This window comes from Geotrypetes seraphini, chromosome 13 (genome assembly GCF_902459505.1).
Source record: "Geotrypetes seraphini chromosome 13, aGeoSer1.1, whole genome shotgun sequence".
Classification (NCBI taxonomy): Eukaryota; Metazoa; Chordata; class Amphibia; order Gymnophiona; family Dermophiidae; genus Geotrypetes; species Geotrypetes seraphini.
The window spans coordinates 30,502,517-30,523,898 of NC_047096.1; the positions used below are offsets into that span (position 1 = coordinate 30,502,517).

A 21,382-nucleotide genomic window follows, 5' to 3' on the forward strand; every position below is an offset into this window, starting at 1 on the left:
GTCACTGAGAGGCTTGTATAATTTTGCAGGAGTGGCCTAGTGGTTAAAGCAGCTACTTCAGCATCCTTAGGTTTTGAGTTCAATTCCTACTGCAGCTCTTTGTGACTCTGGGCATCTCACATAACGTTTCATTTAGAGAATGACACAAAGTTGTCCTCGTCCCTGCAGGAACAAAAGTTCCCCGTCCTGTCCCTGTCAATTCCTGTAAGCTCTGCCTTAATCGCACAAGCCTCGAACACTTATGATTTTAAAGTGTTTGAGGCTTGTGCAGATGAGGACAAAGCTTGCGGGGACAGGGAAAAGTTGTCCCCGTGTCATGCTCTAGTTTCATTGCCCCAGATACAAAATAAGTACCTGTCTAAAATGTGTAAAATCGCACAGAAAACGATCAAGTCCCGTCAACCCCGTTCCCTTGCAGCTCTGTAAAAAGGAGCGCGATCGACGAACGCGCATGCGCCAGGCGCGTGCGTCCGAGAGCGACTGCTCGAGGGCGGGGCGCTGGCTATCGGCGTGCCTCGCGTGGGATGACGGAACGTGTGGACGGTGAGAGAGGGGAGGGGGGGCGTGGCCTCGGGACTTCGGAGGGACTGAGCTAAGCGAGAGCCGCCACCATGACCGCCGAGCTGCAGCAGCGGGATGGGGCGGACAGCGGCACCGAGAGCCATGGCACGGTAAAGGGCGAAAGGCGGGCCGAGGGAGGGTGGGAAGCCAAGGTCCCCCCCTACCTCTCCGAGGGTGTGGGGGTAGCCTGCTCCCCATTACGTTTCTTGTCGGCCTTCCCTTGTCTGAATTTCGTCGTTTCCACCTTTGCATTTTCTTTATCCCTTTGTTAAGTTCGTTTCTGTCCTTTTCTTCGCACTTCTTGCTGTGGTCTTCCGGATGCTGCCGCCTCCTTTCTCCTGGGTTGCTCTGTTAGAGGCAACATTCCTCCGATGTTCCCAGTACTTCTGGAGCCCATTGTGCCTAACGTTAATTAGGAAGGGTGAAAGTTTTTCCTCGCTTACTTACTGCTCTTTCGAAAGGTCAAGTGTTGAAAAAAGTTATTTACTTTTAGGTTTAGGACAGCTGATTTCTACTTTTGACGCTGCCCACGGTTACTGTCATCTGCTTAATTTGCTCTGAACTAAACTGGGGGGGGGGGGGGGGGAAATCTGCAGAGAAAATTGATTTTCCTTTTGGCATGTTGACCTGCCTTAATTCAGTTTTGCATACATTTAAGTTTAAAGCATGTGAACAAACAGAATGCACATCCTTATTTGCTACTAATAACATTGTACCTTCTCTGCTAACTTAGGGGCCTTTTTTACTAAGGCTTAAAGTTCACTAAATATTGTGTGTCCTACTTTATACTTTGGGGTCACATGGTGCTCAGCGCACTAAACTTTTGTAAAAGGGCCCCTTAATCTAGTCAGGGCCTACAGGACTGTCACTTTAAGACTCCACCTCCAGGCTATATGCACCATTCTATGAGAACTCAGTTCTTAAGAGATGCTGTCTATTGTTGCTGCTGTAGACAATTGTATTTTGGTTAAAAAAGAAAAAATCAGAGGAAAGAGGAGGAAAAGAGAACATTACTGCAGCAAGGGAATGTGGTCCAGATAGTTGGTCATCTCTTCAAAACATTCATTTCCAATCCATATTGATGGGAGAAAAAGTTGGTATTCTTTTGGAAGTAGGCTCTTCATTTGACGTTGTAATTTATGAGATGTTATTGGGCTGTCCATAAGCTATGTGTCGACCCTTTCTTGACAAAAGTTGGTGTTCTTTTGGATGTAGGCTCTTAATTTGACGTTGTAATTTATGAGATGCTATTGGGTTGTCCACAAGCTATATGTCGACCCTTTCTTGACAAAAGCTGGTGTTCTTTTGGTTGTAGGCTCTTCATTTGACGTTGTAATTTATGAGATGTTATTGGGCTTTCCACAAGCTATGTGTTGACCCTTTCTTGATAGGGAGTGTGCAGAAGGTAATTATTGGCAATCGTAAATCTCCCTGTCTGCTGGTTATTTCTAGGGTCTCTTAGGGCTTCATCCTTTCTTCCATCCTGTTTATTAATTTACCTTAAGCCCCAACGGCACCAGTTTTTGGTTTTAGGATTACCATCGTGAGCGATATAAACAGTTGATTCACTTTAATTCTACTTTTTCAAAAATTATGAAAAATAGGGGGACACTCAATGAAGTTACAAGGAAATATTTTTAAAACTAAGAATAGTGGAACTCATTGCCAGGGGATGTGGTAACAGCGGTTAATGTAGATGGGTTTCTTCTATGGATTTGAGACAGGGTATACTCAAACACACTCCCGCACATATATATATATATATATATATATATATATATATACACACACACACACATGTTCAGAGGGACATTTTCATCAGGCTTGTTCCCTTCCAAATCTTGCAATCAGTAGCAGTTTCCCTGTAAAATACTTTGATAAAAGCTGTATGTTTAAAAGCTTAATGCTGTATGATTAAAAAACGTAGCTTTTACATAACCCTTTTATTATTTTTTCTTTTGGATTTAGCCAACACATTTTTCAGTTGTAGCTCAATATGTTATGTAACGTAGTAACATAGTAAATGATGGCAGATAAAGACCTGAATGGTCCATCCAGTCTGCCCAACCATACATGTCCATAAATTAATTTAATTTAAATGGTCCTTTTTCTTAGATATTTCTGGGCCAGAAACCCATAGTCCTGGCCTTTAGTGTGCTTAGATTCTATCCTCTACTGAATATTCATATACGGAACACAGACCTTGCAAGCCTGCCCAATATTGGCCTTAGTTCCTTCAATGTATACCCATTATTTTCTGATTAGAGATCCTCTTGTGTTCATCCCAAGCTTGTTTGAACTCTGTCACCGTTTTCTTCTTCACCTCCTCCCTCAGGAGCACATTCCACGCATGTTGATCAGGTTTTCTATTCAGTTCAAGGTCAGATTACATTAGAAAGGGTTGGGTCAGTTACCCAGGAAATTACAATGGACAGTTTGACACAGACATTGAATAGTGTTGCTAGTACAGGTAGATCAGTACAATGAATACAGTTAGGTCATAGTTACAAATGCATAGTTACAAGTAGGTCATTGTTGGCTCTTTGTTATGTCCCATGAGTTGCATTAGACAGTTTAGAAATAGGCTTTTAAAATTACTATTTCAGTTACTTCAGGGTTAGCGCTCTGTCTTGATACAGAAATGCTTTTAAAAGTTTTCTGAACCTGAGATGGTGGTCACAAGATCGTATTGTAAATGGTTGTTGGTTCCAGCATTTTGCTAATTGATATTGGATGGATAAGATAATTTGCCTGGTAGACTTTATATTGTTGCATGCTGGAAAATATTTCTGTTGGAGGCACCTGGAGTAGGATGGTCAACTCTGTTAGGTAGTCAGGGACATTCCTTCTCTGAATCTTAAAGGCAGTGATGCCTAATTTAAACTTGATATGGGCAGCCAATGTAATTTCATATAGTAGGGCTTTAGATGTTCTGATTTCCCTAGTCCTTATATGAGTCTTACCGCTACATTTTGAACTAGTTGTAGACTCGATAGCAATGTTTTAGAGCAAAAAACTAGCGTTACGTTACACAGTTCTAGTTGAGATAGCATTAGGCATTGCCCAAAAATTTGGAAAGCCTCTATATTGAAATATTTTCTGATGGATCTTAGCTTTCTCATCACAAAGAAAGATTGCTTTATTATTTATTGTACTTGGCTTTTCATGAATAGGTCGTTATCAATTTCTATTCCTAAGATTCGAGATTGCATTTCTAATGCAATTGCAAATCTATGTTGTCTACTGTAATTGTTGGAATGTAGTTAGTTGAAGGTCCTAGCCAAAGGAATTTGGATTGCTCTTATTTAGTTTGAGACAGTGAGTTGAGGTCCAGTTTTCTATGATATTGGCACACTTTTTGACTCTGGTGAGTGTGTTGACTAATGCAGCTGTAACAGGTAGCATGATCGTTATGTTGTCTACTCTGCATAGGTGAAATGTTGGCTCCCAAGGATTGCATTGGAAAGTTGAATACTGATGGTGAAAGTGGGGATCCTTGGGGGACCCCTCTGGGAGGGTGCCAGCATCCTTACATACAGCGTAGTGCCTTATAGTTAGGAAGCCTTGAAACCAAGAGAGGACTGGGCCGCTAAATCCAAAATCATAGAAGATCTTGGACATTTGATTGAAGTCTGCTAGGTCAAATGCACTGCTTAGGTCAAATTGGATTATGATTTCACTGTAATCATTGCTTAGTAGTTCTTTGCCATGTGTTACAAGTGCTGCAACCACCATATCGCTGCTGCAATTTTTTTCTGGATCCCGATTGTGAAGGGTGGAGGATATTGAAGCATTGTAAGTAGCATTCGAGTTGTTCAGTGACATATCCTTCCATCATTTTGATAAATAGGGGGATGGAAGCTACTGCCCGATAATTGATCACATCAGAGGTACTAGGTTCTGGGTTTGTAGGAATGGGTGTTAAGATAATTCCTCCTCCTGATTTGGAAAAAAGGCCAGTTTTTAGGTGATAGTTGAGCCATTGGGTAATTTTTCCTATGGTAGTTGGGGTGACTGCTTTGATCAGGTAAGGTGGGCAGGTGTCAAGGCTGCAGTATGCATTGGTGTGGTCTTTGAATGTTTAGAGGAGTGCTCTTTCTTATTTGTGTCAGTAGTGATTTATATTATAGGATTTTCTGGTGCCACTTAGTCTTGTTTTCTGTTGGCAAGCTCTTTTTAGGGACATAAGTGCTGAGTTGAACCACTTCTCTGATGATCTTTAGATTATTTTTCTGCATTTGAGTGGCGCTAGTTTGTTTAGGGTTCATTGATTGTTTTCCAGTGATCGAGGAAGTCTTGGTCAGGGAGGGGGAGGGATGCATAATTAGTTATCTATTTCATTCCAGTATGATTCAGGGGCTACTTTGTTTCTATAATATGAGTTATGTTCAAGTACACTAGGTATTTCTCTTTTCTTTAAGGGCTTACAATCTGCTTTTTATACTTGAGGCAATAGTGGGTTAAGTGACTTGCCCTAAGATCAGAAGGAGCAGCAGCAGATTTAGAATAGGGCTTCCCTAGTTGTCAGTCTGGTGCTCTAACTCCTAGACTACGGTTCTATATAAACACCTTCCTCTGTGTAATTTGTGCTACACCCTTTGCTTCTGAGACATGGATCCAGGAAAATCATTGGTTACCTGTAAATCACAAATCACATATAAAATAGCATTACTCACATAAAATATTAGTGAACAAAGCTCCTGCATTCTTAGAAAGATTTCTAATACCATACATTCCCACAAAATCCTTAAGATCTGAAGAAAAATCTTTGCTAGTAGTTCCCTCGTTAAGTTATTTATTTAAGGAGGGGATGTGATTTTTTTTCTGTTACAGCCCCTCAAATTTGGAATTCGCTCCCAATCAACATAAGAGAAGAAAAATTACTCAACAAGTTTAAAAGCCTCCTAAAAAGTAGGCCTTTTAAGGATGCTTTTAATTGATTCATTTAAATTTTACATTGGACTAGGAACACTGTCAAGTGAAAATTAAGCGGGTAATGCTCCCCAACCTCTTGTTTCATTACCTATCCCTTTCTATTTGTTTTTGAATTGTATTTAAGCTACTTTTTTTCACCTGCCTTTCTCAAAAGTATTATTTTATTATAATTAGTATTAATTGTCATGTTTTTTGATTGATTTTTATTTTGACCTAATTTTTAACTAAATATAAATTGCATTGGATTTGGATATTGCGATTATATGAAATATTTTAAATAAACTTGATATAGTAAATGATAGTAGACAAAGACAGAATGATCCATCCAGTCTGCTCTATAGTCTTATAAATTCATGATTTAAATTTCTTTTCTTTGATATTTCTGGGCCATGAACTGTAGAAGTCCACCCGGTACTGTCCTTGGGTTCCAACTACTAAAGTTGCTGCCGAAGCTCACTCTATCCAAACCATTCTGTCATTTGTGTGATATAAACTGTAAAAGTCTGCCAGCACTATCCTCATGTTCCTAATTATTGGATTTTCCATTGAAGCCCACACCCCAGCCCGTCCTAAACTGAATTGCCATATACAGGACACAGACCATACATGTCTGCCCAGTACCAGCCTTAGTTCATTTTACGCCATTAATTTTGTAATTAGAGATCCTCTGTTCATCCCTTGCTTTTTTGAATTTGTCTTCATTTTCACCACATCCTTCAGGGAGCATTCCAGGCACCACCCTCTCTTTGAAAAAGAATTTCCTAACATTTCTCCTATGTCTACCACCCTGCAACCTCAATTCATGCATAAGAACATAAGAAGTGCCATCTCCGGAACAGACCCTAGGTCTATCAAGTCCGGCGATCCGCACACGTGGAGGCCCCGCCAGGTGTACCCTGGCATAGTTTTAGACCCCATATGACTCTAAGCTTCTCGTAAGGAGTTGTGTGTCTAGCTTACCCTTACCCATGTCACTTTATGCCACTCATAAGGAGATGCACATCTAACTTACCCTTAAATCCTAGAACGGTGGATTCCGCAATTACCTCTTCTGGGAGAGCATTCCAGGTGTCCACCACTCGTTGCGTGAAGCAGAACTTCCTGATATTTGTCCTGAACTTGTCTCCCCTTAACTTCTGTCCATGTCCTCTTGTCCGTGTCACATTAGACATTGTAAATAATTTTTTTTCCTGCTCTATTTTGTCGATTCCTTTCAGTATTTTGCCCTCTAGTTTTACCATTTTCCCTTCTCTGCAAAAGATTTGTTTCTAGATTAATACCTTTCATAGCGCCCCAGCTTTGGAACAATCTACCAATATATATTCGTACTGAATCCTTTTTAGAAAAATTCAAGCGTTCCTTAAAAAGTTTCTTGTTTAAGGACGCATTTGAAAAATAGACAACATAATTTATAAAATTAGACAACACAATTTATAAACTTTTTTTTGTGTGTGTGTGTTACCTACCATATGTGTTCTCCCTTAAAAGTTTTCTTTCTCTCTTTAAAAATTGTAATTCATCCCCCTCGCCTTCCGTGCCAGTCATGTATCAGAATGTATAGAATTTGTATGTAATTGTATTAAAGAATTTTGTTTTGCCCCCCATTTTTAAAAAATGTTATACGCATTGAAGCATTTGATACATAACAAATTTAATAATAAACTTGAAACTTAAATGTCTGTATCATATCTCCTTTGTCCTTCCTCTCCTCTAGAGTATACATATTCAGGTCTTCGGTCTCTTCTCGTACACCTTCTACTGCAAGCCCCATACCTGTTTTGTTGCCTTTCCCTAGACTGCTTCAAGTCTTTTTACATCCTTACCCAGATATGGCCTCCAAAACTAAATATAGTACTCCAAGTGGGAACTACATTACTCTATATCATTTATAATTGAGAATAATTTGACAGCTACAGTCAAGTTCTATTTCTATAATAAATTAGAAACAAAGCAACATGATGGCAGAAAAAGGTCAAAAGGCCCATCCAGTCTGTCCATCCGCAGTAACCATGTGGAGAGGGACCACATCTACCCTTCTCCAGTCCTCCGGTACCACTCCCTACTCTAGAGAAGCATTGAAAAGGTCAGCAGATCCACCAGAACTGAACCACTCCTCCATACCTATTTGCATTTGTCTTCTGCAGTCTGGCGCTTCAGCCGTGAACACAGAATAGAAATATTTGTTAAGCAATTCAGCCTTTTCTTTATCAGCTTCTAGATGTTTCTCTCCTTCATCTGTGAGTTTTACAATGCCACCTTTGCACTTTTTCCTGTCACTGATGTATCTAAAAAATATAATCTCCCCTTTTATTGTGTCATCTATTTTTTTCTTCTATTTGCATCTTTGCTTTCCTGATACTGCGTACCCGTGTAAAACGTGCACACGGATATAGCGCGCGGGGAACACAAATTTATGTAAAAAAAATTTAATATAGTGCGCACACGCGTATACCGCGCATGCTAAAACCTCCTCCCGCCTACTCCGAACCGGCATCCTCCCCCCCGCTCGCTTACCCACATTTTACAACTTTTTTTTTTCAATCCGATCCGGCATCCCCCCTATGAACCGGCATCCTCCCCCCCCTGCTCGCGTCACCCCCTCCTCCCCCGTGATCCTACATCCCTCCCAGCACCGCAAAACATCTCTTACCCGATTGGGCACCGGCACCAATGCAAAGGATGCGCAAGTGCCCGAAGATCCTCCCTCGTTGGTTTGGGCTGGGCTGGGCGGTGCGGGAGAGATCCTCCTTCCTGCGCCGGGCTGGACTAGGCTTTGAGCATTTGCGCATGCTCAAAGCCTTCTGGTCTCGCTCTCTCCGATCTCGGAGAGAACGAGACCAGAAGGCTTTGAGCATGCGCAAATGCTCAAAGCCTAGTCCAGCCCAGCGCAGGAAGAAGGAGGATCTCTCCCGCACCGCCCAGCCCAGCCCAGCCCAAACCAACGAGGGAGGATCTTCGGGCACTGGCACTGGCACGTCCTGTGCATTGGTGCTGGTGCCGGTGCCCAATCGGGTAAGAGATGTTTTGCGGTGTTGGGGGGGATGTAGGATCGCGGGGGAGGAGGGTGACGCGAGCGGGGGGGAGGGGAGGAGGATGCCGGTTCGCAGGGGAGATGCCGATCGAATTGAAAAAAAAAGTTGTAAAACGCGCTCACACGTATAACGCGCACGGTTTATAAAATCGTGTATAACGCGCACGCTATATGCGTGAAAATACGGTACTTGATCAGCCTCTCTTTTCTAGATATTTTAACCTGTCTTCCTCTTTCTGCAATCTTTTTTAGCTTTTGAAAGCTAACCTCTTATGCCTTACCTTCCCAGCTACTACAAAAGCGGCTTTCTTTTCCTCTTGCTTTTACTTGCCTCATAAAAAGGCATGTTGCCTTTACAATAACTCCTTTCAGTTTTGCCCACTGCATTTCCGTTCCTTTCAGCCATTCCTATCCAGATGAACAAAGTTAGTTTTTTTTAACTCTGGAGCCTTCATCTAGATATGTTTCTTTGCAAGTAAGATATAATAGATGGGAGAACATCAGCCACATTCAGCAAATCACTTGTACACATGTTTGGGTGACAGTGATGTGGCTACAAAGGAGCAGGTTAAAATAGGAATTACTTTGAAGAGGGGGGTTTCCCTTTTGCACATTTTGGGACGGATGAATTGTAACCAAAGCTGCTGGAGAACTCAATTATGCACTCAAATCTCATTCAACTTTACCTGGAAATGTAGGCAGAATTCCCTCATTGCTGACTATCAGATTGCGATATCAGCAGCAATTCCTGCACACTGCCTGCCACTAACTTGGAAGTCTCTCTCAATATTATTTAGTATCAATACAAGAAATATAATTTAGAATATCTCACAGACATTCCTTTCTTGTCAATACAAGAAATATAATTTAGTAGTTATGCATTGATCTTTAGTTACAGCTGAGTCTATTGGATTTTTGAAGATATTTTTAACATGGCATTGAGTACTATAAAGAAATAAGGCATTGTTGGCTCCAATTTGTTTTATTGAGTTGAGATAATATTTTCAAATAACTTAATGGTATGATTGTTAATCTTTGCAAGATGATAAATGATGCCGCAATATGTTAGTATAGAGGATATATAAAGTAGCACTTTATTTTCTTTGTACCTGGATGAGATCAGCATTTTAGTCTAGTTGATATTATTAATAATTAATTAATTAATTATTATTATTTTTTTTTTTTTGTATACCGCCACACCACTTAGTTCTAGGCGGTTCACATATAGAGAAAAATTATACCATCAATAAATAAAATACAATTGACTTAAAATTCATTAAAATCAAACTAAAATAAACAATTTAAAATCAATGTACAATTTGCCAGTCAAGATTCAGGACATAATTTACAAATTTATCAAACAAATCAGTTTCAGCAGCTTCCTGAAGGACATGTATGAATGAGCCTGAGGAATGATGGTACATAACCATGAATTCATTTTACCTGCCTGGAATCCAAATAGTTTGTCAAAGAATCTCTTATATCGGCAAGATTTAATGGTTGGGTAAACAAATAGATAATGTCCTCGAGTGATCCTATTAGGTTTATATCGTTTGAAGCATGAGGACAGGTAAGTAGGAGCCACACTTAACAAGACCTTAAAACAAATACAACCGAACTTAAACAGTACTCTAGCCTCAAAAGGCAACCAGTACAGATCACTTTTAGCTTTGTCAAGGTGGTTCAGGACTACATGTGTAGTGGTCTGGGAGTAGATTTTGGCAAGACAGAGGTATTGTGGGCTTGCCATTGTCCTCATCCTGTACGATTTATGTCTTTGAAAATTTGTAGTGGCAGAGCTCAGAAACCTTGGAATTCAGTTAGATGTATTTATTTTTTGTAGCTCATATGAAGGCTGGTGTTGCAGCTGCCTGTTGCAGATTGCAAGTCTTGCACAATTAAAATTTTATTTTGCACTTTTGTCAGTTTGTGGACTTGCAGCCCAAGATATCGCATGATCTGGATTACTGCAATGCTTTTTATACCTTGATTTCCTGAAATAGTGAGTCTTGCTGTCACATACCTGCTGACTGATTATAAGACAGTTTGATCATGTTTCTCCTGCATTGGTTGCCTGCGGAGCAGAGAACTGAGTTTCAGATTTGTTCCTTGATTTTTCTCTGAGCACAAGCAGGCATAGTATTCTCACATGTTGGTGAAGTCATCCATGGAACCCTATATGGACATCGCCAAGTGCACTGTCACTTTAAATCTTTAGGCAGTGCTCACACTGTGCACATACAGGTGCTTTCCCACCTGACGTCGGACTAACAGGTCTAGGTTTTTCCATGGAGCAGAGAAGCTGTGTCTTTGGTCTCTCCTCGGTGCATCAAACTTTGAAGTCTCTTTTTTGATGCCTTCCCAATATTATTTTATTGTTATTTTTTTAATAATCCATATTATTTTTCATTATTTGAGTTTATTAAATTCTATCAAATTTTCCATTTTTGGCCTTTGGGCCACTTCAAGGCCCTTTTTTGACCCAGGGAATGTTGACGTTTTTTGGTATACTTTTCACTTGTACTCCCCGGGCCATCAAGCTTTTTGACTTCGTGTCAGCCATTTTTTTGACTTCTGCTTCACTGGGGAAACAATTTCCTGTATACATTTCCTTCAATCCCTCTTATAGGGGGAAAAATAAACTACTCAAACTTTACTGGGATTGGGGCACCATGATCTAATAACACCTCTGTCCATGCCATGTTTGGGTTCCACTCCTACAGCTCTCATCCCAAGAACCTTGTCCAACACTTCTAACTCAGAACCTTTGTTCGTTTGCATTAACAGTGTGGTTTCTTTCTCCAAACAAATAGATTATTTCTGCCTTTCTGCTGTTTATAGAAGCGACTAGAAAATATTTCACTCAGCATTATCACTTTAAGTGGACATGATTCTCTTCCTGATGTTCGAGGGTAGTTCATCAGTGCATTCCACTCACTTCTCAACAAGAAACCTTTATCTTTTATTGGAAGCTTCTATACCACTACTAATGACAGGGGGACTGGGGAGCAGTTTTCAAAGACATCCGTAATGGATTTTAAATACATTCAGATGAATTCCACAGTGATTGTTGTCGGCCTCCTAGCTGCTTGGCTAGGATATCATGTTTGCATTTGCATTATTGCACTATTAAATATGTATGTATGTTTACACAAGATTACAGTTAACCATTCTAACTAAGTATGCTATATTTACACCCTCCTAAATAGGTTAAGTGTTAACTAAGTAATCTATATTTACATGCATCTTGAATAGCTCTAGCAGTGTATACTATATTCGTCCTATTTACTCTCATCCTAGATAATTCTAGTTATACTTATCCTAATTAATTTTAGTTCCATTTACTATATTCATCATATCTTAAACATTTCTGGAAAGATCTACTATGCATATACATGTCATGTTTTGTCCCTTGTTAATTTGTTTTATGAAGGGCTTATTGCACATAAAATCACCTTTCAAACCTCCGCCTGTCGCTTGGGGACTCAACGTGGTTCTTTCTGTTCTAATGAATCCTCCCTTTGAGCTGCTTACATCTTGTTCTTTCAAACTCTCACTTGGAAGGTCGTTTGTTATCGCTGTCATATTTGCAAGTGAATTTCACGCTTTTGTTTCAGATGCTCCCTACACAAGATTTTATCATGACAGGGTAGTACTCTGAACACATCCCAAATTCCTCCCTAAAGTGGTCTGAGTTTCACCTTAACCAATCCATAATTTTGCCTGTTTTCTTTCCAAAGCCATATTCCCATCCTGGAGCAGCAACTCTTCACACTTTGGACTGTAAATGTGGTCTAGCACACTACCTGGACTGGACAGAACCTTAAAGTACTCTCAGCTCTTTGTGGCTTTTGACTCTAATAGACTTGATGTAGCTGTTTCAAAAGAACCATCTCTGCTTAGCTAGCGGACTTTATCTCCTTCACATATACTAAGGCTGGGCTGTTGCTGAAAGGCCATGTAACAGCCCACAATGTATGGGCTATGGCTGCCTCAGTAGCTCATTTCTGCTCAGCGTCTATTGAACAACGCTACAAAACTCCCAAAAAATATATGCCAGAGGAACTTTAAAAGACTCAACAGTGAGGCAAAAAAGGTCTAGGGGTTCCCACAGTGGTAGCGGTGAAGAAAAACAACTCAACTAACAAAATGAATGGCTAACTAGAATGGAGTGAAGTTAGGTGCCCTCAGTGTGAAGTGACAGCGACGGGAGAATTTCTCCAACGCTACTCAAATCAAGGCGGAGACAACCAAGCCCCCACCTACACACCATCACCGGGCACCTAAGTATGCTTTAAATCAAATGGTGCAATAATATAATAAACAGTGAAAAAAGTGCATTCAAACACGGCTACTACTCTGGAACCCCCCCCCCCCCCAGCCAACTTCCAAAGCTGAAAGGAATTTTAGGGAAAAAGAGTACTTAGCTCAGTGAAAGTTGTAATCCAGGCGTCCAAAGTAAGGCAACGAACGCCACGAGAAGCCAGGTTCAACCAGCCTGGTTTCAGGAGCAAGTCCCTTCTTCAGGAACTTGTGATTTAAATAGTCAAACACATGATCCGAGTCAGCTGGACGCTACCACTGTGGGAACCCCTAGACCTTTTTTGCCTCACTGTTGAGTCTTACAGTGTCTATTGAAGACATCTGCAAAGCATCTACCTGGTCCTCAATACATATCTTTACCTCTCATTACTTTTTTAGAACCCAACTCCAAAAGAAAGTTGGTCTGGGCAAAAGTTCTACAGAATCTGTTCTTTACCTAAAACCAACTTTCCCTCTGGCCCTGTTGTATTTCACCAGGCTCCTGTTTATTCAGTGTTTAACTTCTTCCAGAGAGATGATCCTGGTAGCTTGGGAGTCCCATATGTGAGAATATTATGCCTGCTTATTCTCGGAGAAAGCAAAGATACTTACCTGCAGCAGGTGGTCTTTGTGGACAGCAGGCATATATTCTCACAACCTGCCCACCTCCCCTGTTTTTTTTTAACTGTACTATTGGTCTCGCATGCTGATGTCGGATGGGAAGACACTTGCACGGTGTGAGCACTGCCTTAAGTTTTAAAGTGACAGTGCACTTGGCAGTGTCCGTACCAGGTTCCATGGATGACATCGTCCACACATGAGAATAAATGCCTGCTGATCTTGGAGAACACTTGCTTCAGGTACCATATTTTCACGCATATAACGCGCGCGTTATACACGATTTTACAAAACGAGCATAACCATGCGAGTTATATGCGTGAAGCGCATTTTACAATTTTTTTTTTACATTGCTGGTTCCCCCCTCCCCCCCCCCCGACATCCGATTCAGCCCTGAAAGCCTGATGCCCCACCCCGAAGGACCGCTCGCACCTCCCCCCGACATCCGATTCATCCCCCAGCCCCCCCCCCCCGCACCATTTGCGGTAGAGAAGCAGCCTACCATGGGTTTGCGATGCCAGTGAGCCTTGCTGCTTCCTCTGCCGGCGGTCCCACCCCTTCTCTGAGCCCTGCACTGCTTCCTCTGCCGCGGTCCCGCCCCTTCTCTGACATCAGAGAAAGGGTGGGACTGCGGCAGAGGAAGCAGCGCAGGGCTCAGAGAAGGGGCGGGACCGCCGGCAGAGGAAGCAGCAGTGCTCACTGGCATCGCGAACCCACGGTAGGCTGCTTCTCCACCGCAAATGGTGCGGGGGGGGGGCTGGGGGATGAATCGGGAGTGGGGGTGCGAGCGGTCCTTCAGGGTGGGGGGCCAGCGGTCCTTCGGGGTGGGGCATCAGGCTTTCAGGGTGGGGACAGGACTTCAAGGGGGGACAGGCAGACCTTTAAGGGGGGACAAGACTTCAAGGGGGGACAGGCAGACAGAAGGGGGGACAGGCAGACCTTTAAGGGGGGACAGGACTTCAAGGGGGGCAGAAGGAGGTTTTAATTCAATGAGCAGCATGCGCGGTATATGCGTGTGCACGCTATATATTAATTTATTTACATAAATTTCTTTTTCCCGTGTGCTATACCCGTGTGCGCGTTTTACACGGGTATGCGTTATACGCGTGAAAATACGGTAAGTTTCATCTCTTTTCAGGCAGTTAAGGTATATCTTAGAGAATGATTGGGATACAATCTTATATTCCATCACACCATTGTAGATTGTCCAAAGCATTTATCAGTAGTCCAGAGTGGATAAAATGGATCAAATGGTGCACTGAAGAATGCTTGCAGAACAGATGCATATCGATATTACCGTTTTAGTGACTTGATCTTCTTAATTTATGACTTTGGAGAACAGTCAAGTAAAGTGCTGGTTGCTAACAATAGTTTTACACAGGTACATACCGTTGATTTTCTATCATATGCTCTATAATTTGCATGTGCTCATACAGCAAATGTTACATATGTGGTGACCCTCAGGTGAACAGGGAAATTGAACACAGTTCTCTCACATTGCAGTGCTCACTATTATTTTCCCATCTTTCTAAACCCAGGATGCATACTGCCTGGATATGTTGCATAGTGCAACTCATTAATTGAAATAAATATATTGAGCAACACATTTACTTCCACATAACAGGCAATGTGGAATTGGAGAAGACTGATATAGCTAAAACAAAAACTAGGGAAGCAGTGAAAGTCCTCCTGGAGGGCTGGAAAGACTGAAAGGAAGTGATTCAAGAGGAGAAAGAGGCGCTATGCATAGTGTGTGCTGCACAAACTTAGGACTCAGTTGATCATGCAAACCTCCTGCTTTTTTAATTTTCAAAGTGGGAGTCATACTGTATCTAGGAATACACAGGTGTTTAAGATACATTGTTTGCTGTCTTTTTTGTTGCCCTGAGCAGAGTCCAAGTGATGGTGTGAGCCAAAACACCAGGCAGTGGTGACTTTCAGGTCTGAAGGAACCTCGGGAAACAATAAGCTAGGAAAAAAATGTCCTCTGACCCTGCTGCCTTTGCTTGTTCTTGAACAGTGTTTTTGCCTCTGTGGTTTGGCAAAGTGACAAGTCCCTGCCATTCCACCCTCCAAAAATAACTGATAGTGCATTTTGCTTCCTGTGTACTGCTGTATTTCTGCATATCAATCTGCTCGATGAAAAACAAACTTCTTCAAGTTTAGATGTGTTTTTTAGATCCATCCTCTGGGCAGTTTTATGTTCTCTGTTTTGGCAGGTGTTCCTTTCTTGGACTTTATCCACTTCACAGATCTCTGTCTCATGTGGCAGTAAATTAACTTTCTTTAGATTTGGCAGTAAAGTATGCTTTCTAGGGGAAAAAAAGAATTAATGTGCGCCAATTATTTTCAGTAGCACTTTGGAAGTTGGAGAGAGCTATGTTGCTGTATGTTGGAAGGTGTGACTGGGTCTCTGAACGAGCGTAAAATATTTTTTATTGCTGTGTTCAGTGCCAAGTGTTTCAAGAGCTGATTTGAATTTGAACTGTATAAAGAATAAAATGTAACATTAAAACTTTTCTCTACATTTTCATTTGGTATTAAATTATTTTTTAAAACAAGACCATATTAAAAAAAACAAAAACCCTAACCTGCGAGGTTTGCTTCACAATGGTTGACTAAACCTCTTGCCAGATTACATTTTTTTAATGCTTACATAGAAATGATGATATCTGTAAAGAAGGTTGGGAGAGAGAACCAAACTCCCTCAACTTTGCTGAATCTACTAAACAGTACAAAATGCAAGGATATCCTTATATTAGATTTGATCTTGTCAGCTGCAAGAATTAGATATGATTCCAGTCATAGGGGGAAAGTACTGTCCCATAAGAACATAAGCATTGCCCCTGCTGGGTCAGACCAGAGGTCCATCATGCCCAGCAGTCTGCTCTCGCGGCGGCCCATCAGGTCCAGGACCTGTGTAGTATTCCTCTATCTATACCCTTCTATCCCTTTTTCCTTCAGGAAATTGTCTAATCCTTTCTTGAACCCCAATATCGTGCTCTGTCCTATCACACCCTCTAGAAGCGCATTCCAGGTGTCCACCACCCTTTGGGTGAAGAAGAATTTCCTAGCATTGGTTCTCAATCTGTCCCCTTTTAATTTTTCCGAATGCCCTCTCAGGCCTAAGGCATAGTGGGTCCGCCCATCCCCACTGATTGGTCTAGGCTTCTAGAGTCTGGTCCAATCAGGCCTTAGCTTCGCGGGATGGACCGGTAAGGGGTGGGCCCGCCTCATTTCGATGAGGCGGGCCTGCCGGCTGGACGGTAGCAATACCCGTCCGTCCGTCCAACAATTAGAGGTTAGTTGGGTGGTCATCGGTGGGTGTTAACGTGGGGGAGGGGTGTTAGCATGGGGGGTCCGGAGGAGGGGCGTCCTCCGGCAGGAGGGATTGGGCACCCTCCTGCCGGCAATTGGTAGTGTCGGGGCGGGGGGCATCTTCCGGCAGGAGGGATTGGGCACCCTCCTGCCGGCGATTAGTTGTGTCGGGGGGGGGAGGGGGGCGGCGTTCCGGCAGGTGGGTTTGGGCACCCTCCTGCCAGCAATTGGTAGTGTTGGGGGGGGAGCATATTCCGGTAGGAGGGGTTGGGCAACCTGCCGGCAGTCGGACAGGCGGCTGCTATACTTATTGCAGCAGGGAGATCCCTTGCTGCGATAAGTGTAGCGGCCGTGTCTACTCTAACCCGATTCTGTAACCGGCGTCTGTAACTGTAGCTTTCGTAACAGAGGGATGGCTCTCTCAAAGTGAGATAGTCGAAAGATCAATCTGGCTGTCCATATTCTGGAGTAGTTTTAGATTTTAAAGCTGGTTAAGTGTGATATTCAGCACTTATGAGGCACCCTGTGACTCTGGGCAAGTCACTTAACACTTCATTGCCCTATATAAACTGCTTTGATTGTGTAAACCACACAGAAAAAGTGGTATATCAAATCCCAACCCCTTTTACTGTTTACACCCCTTTACATAAAAGTAGAACTGACTTTTATTCAGCCCTATTTATGTGGTGACTTTGGCCAAGTGCTGAATATCAATATTTAACCAGCCAAGTGCCAGCTCCGCCCTCAGAATACCCCCAAAATAGCCAGTTTTGCTTTAAGCACTAACTAGTCATTTTCAGCATCACTTAACCGGATAAGTAGTGCTGAAAATTACCAGTTAACTCTGAATAGATGTTTTAACTGGCGAGGAATTTTTTCTGGCCACCTACATTGCTTTGAATATCAACCCCATAATGAATCTGACTCTGAAATGTATTCCATTAAATTTACACAGACCAAGATGCTCAGTACCACTGTATGGTTATGTTGATTTAAGATTTGATCTACCGCTTCCTGCATTTTACTGACCTAAGCGGTTTACAGTGTATCAAACTAAAATGAAATTAGGTACTTGAGAAAAACTCCCCTATCTGTCCCGAAGGCTCACAATCTAGCTAAAGTACCCGATTAAACTAAAAATATGTAATGCATTTCGAAGATCAAAAATCAAAGAAATAGAAATAATGAGAGAAGATAAAAAATGAAAAATAAAATAGAACAACTTTGAGATAGAAAAGCCTCTGGGGCGGCTTGATAGTAAGTTCAGTCTACAGAACCAGGTACTGTACTGATTGTTATGGATATAATTTTCATAAGGGGGGGTCCTTTTAATAAGGCGCGCTAGCCGTCTTAGTGTGCGCTAAACGCTAATGCATCCATAGACTATAATGGACACGTTAGCGTTTAGCTAAAATGGCTAGGACGCCTTAGTAAAAGGACCCCTCGCTTAATTCTGTCCTTGGTTTGTTTCTTTATTGCATTTTGTTTGCTTGCTTTACTATCTCCCCAGAAGTGTGGACTCTGACATGATGATGGGAAAGATCTCACAAAGGTACTCTGCAAATGATGACTAATTATTAACGCTTAGACATTACTGCGTTGGTTCTAGTATATGTCCTCTTTCTTTCTGCCCAGCCCATGTTAATTTTATCCTTTCCTCTTGGACGGCTTTTCCTGAAAAAAAACTCCACCTTTTTGCTCTTAACCTTAACATCTACAGAAAGTGTGTATAAGTGGCAGCAGGATTTAACGTGGTCTTCGTATTTTATGACTCTGCTTTGCAAATCTTTCAAAGGAGCACAGCTCATTCAGCCAAGCCACGTTCCCCCAGTAGTACAGTATACCTTTCCAAATGGGGATCCTAATTTTTCATTAAACAGTTATTGCTTCTGTACTTTAGGGTTTGCTTCATGCCAAGGGAAAGCTTGTTATTTTGCTGGCAAACCTCCAGCACCCAATTTATCCTGTCAGAGAGCTGTGTGCTCTCACTAGGACTCTTTAGTAGGCTCAGTAGAGATCAGCACCTTGCCACCCAAAAGACCCAGACCAGGAAGAACGTAACCTATTTAGATGATTACAGCGCTATCTTGACAGTGCTTTTGAATGTGTATGTTTTTTGGGAAGCCGGGGACATTTCATCTCAGTTGATTTTTGTGTCTGCCTAGTTATTTATTTTTAATAAAAACATAAATGTTAAACTACTTCCACCCCCCCTATCCATATCCTCTTGTCAAGATGATTGCATGTTGTATATTTCTGGCATCTTACTGTGTGCAGAGAATGACAAACACAAGTGGTATGTTCATCCAAGCTTAAAATAGTCCACTGTGAAACCTTTATGAATTCCCTGTTTGCCTTATATGTCCTATCACTCATGGTTTGAGAAAAACAGAGTGTGGATTGGATGTTTCCAGCCACACACATAACTGTGTTCTTTATCTTTGTAAACTTAATATAGCCTTGGTTTTCTTTGTTAATCCAAAAGACTTATACTAGCTGCATGCAAGCCTTCATTTGTTTCTGTGCCACTGTGTTAGCAAGATTTCCTTGAAAAATACAAGTTAGATATCCTAAGCAAAATGGGAAAAGTGTTCAGAAACTACTAATAAAGGCCAGATATACTAAACTTTATCAGTGCAACCCTTTACCTTTGTATTAAACTCCTGATGAGTCTAAAATTTTAAAAAATCAATTTGAGAAATCGTGTTATTACTAAATCTGCACTGTTTATGACAGGGGTATTCCTGTCATAGAAAATAAATGTCACCTGCATCACAATTTGGTCTTTCGTTTAGAACTAGGGATTTTGTGTTGCAGTTTTATTGTTTTCAGGATGAAAATTCAAAATTCACAGACGCAGGATAGCCATTAAAGAGCTTTTAAACAGAAAGAACTTTTATTTACGTAACACTTAAAAACAGTAATTCTGTTGGCAGTTAGACTTAAATCAAACATTCATTCGGCTGGCTTTTTAATTAGCTTTTTTCGTTGTCGTCCTTTTTTTTTTTTGCAAGTTTCTCCTTCTTTAAATATTTCCACCGCCATATAATTAGTGTTGCTATTTTGATTACCATTGTAAATATATGTACTAGTATTTGCACAACCAGAGTTTAAATCTATCTGGTAGTTCGGATTAGGACTAGGAGCTTTGAAATCTCAAGGCCAAGTTGGAGAAATAATTGAATAAGCCACTAAGGGCTCCTTTTACGAAGCCGCGTTAGTGGTTTAACATGCGTAATAGCTTGCGCTAATTTGCTGGCCGTGCTAGCCGCTACCGCCTCCTCTTGAGCAGGCGGTAGTTTTTTGGCTAGTGCGGGGGTTAGCACATGCTAAAAATGTGCGTGCGATAAAGTCGCTAACATGGCTTCGTAAACGGAGCCCTAAGTCTTTACAGTGCTCATACATATACTGTATATAATGTAAGCAATTAATTTTTTCCTTGGTGAGCTGAAGCACAGAATGGTCATATATGGTGGTCTTGTACCTTTATATAAAAAGATTTGGGGCATGGTGCCTTCTTGTGAAGTGGAAGCTGATGGCTGTATGCTAAATTTCTTTTGTCTGCAAAGTTATGCTTGTTGAATGGGTGACCCATTGCCCATACCAACCTTAATTCTGGAAGACAAAACCTGAACGCAGCTTAGGCATCCGATATTGCATCGCTTATTCCATGTTAAAAGAAAGGGATTTTATTTAATATTTTTAAAGCAGACTTCTATGTATACTGCACATGGGAAGAGAGGAGAGGGAAGAAATATAGGATATGGGTAAGGTGGTTTTTAAGGCAGTCGATAATTTCAGCACAGATTCTAACTTTTCAACCCAGTCCTCAGTAGAGAGTCGTATGGGGACAGAAAATTCACCTATCCCTGTCCATCCTCAATAGAATCTAATCTGTACCCACTAAGATCCATTCCATCCCCACTCATCCCACAATTAATTTCCGCTATCCCCCCCCCCCAACCTGTACCTGCAGGAGTTGATGCTGTTTTTACTTGCTTGCAGCCCTCTATTTTCTCCCAATCCCAAAAGCCCACTTACAGTTTTGGGGGGTTGGTATTCAACCAATGAGTGTTCCAAACCTCAGTCTGATGTTTCAGCTGCCCCTCTGGGCATTCTAAACTTCATTCTGGCACTCCAGTGGCCTCTTTCTAAATATTCCAAGCTTCATTCTAGTGCGCCAGTTGCCCTTCTCAGTACATTCCAAGCCTCATTCTTGAGTCACCAGAGATTTTGACTACACTTCTGTGGGACTCCTTCCCCATGGTAATCCCCATTCCTGTGCAGCTTTCATCCTCAGGACACACACAGCCAATCAGATTTGCCATCCCCAGTCCAAGATGGCAAATGAATGGGTTATGTCCATCTACCAGCAGATGGAGACAGAGAAAAAACAGTTCCAAGAGCTTTGCCTTTTAAAGGTATTTTACTCTTGTCTCTACTTGGTGCTTGTCTGGAATTGGAGGCCAGGAGCTGTTGAGCAGGGGTTATGCTGGTCATCTTTGCTCAGGTTATAATGTGAATTTTCTCATTCAGCTTGAATGACACCCAGAGCTTCTGGGTCCCTCATCCCCCAGCTTGGGTAACATCTGGTGATGCCATTTCCCTCCCTACCCC

At 41.8% G+C, this 21,382-nt stretch overlaps 1 protein-coding gene across 9 annotated transcripts in view; it reads left to right on the forward strand.

Annotated features, from left to right (window-relative positions):
• The first annotated feature begins 480 nt into the window (after positions 1 to 480).
• USP28 (ubiquitin specific peptidase 28) overlaps positions 481 to 21,382 on the forward strand; it is a 110,297-nt gene continuing 89,395 nt past the window's right edge. For 8 of the 9 annotated variants that reach the window (XR_004536720.1, XR_004536721.1, XM_033917525.1 and 5 more), the window contains exon 1: positions 559 to 671. Coding sequence is in view for 6 of the 9 variants with exons in the window: in XM_033917525.1 (XP_033773416.1) it covers positions 612 to 671 (60 nt within the window). In the remaining 3 variants the exon portion in view is untranslated. The other variant, XM_033917530.1, reaches the window with a different exon arrangement.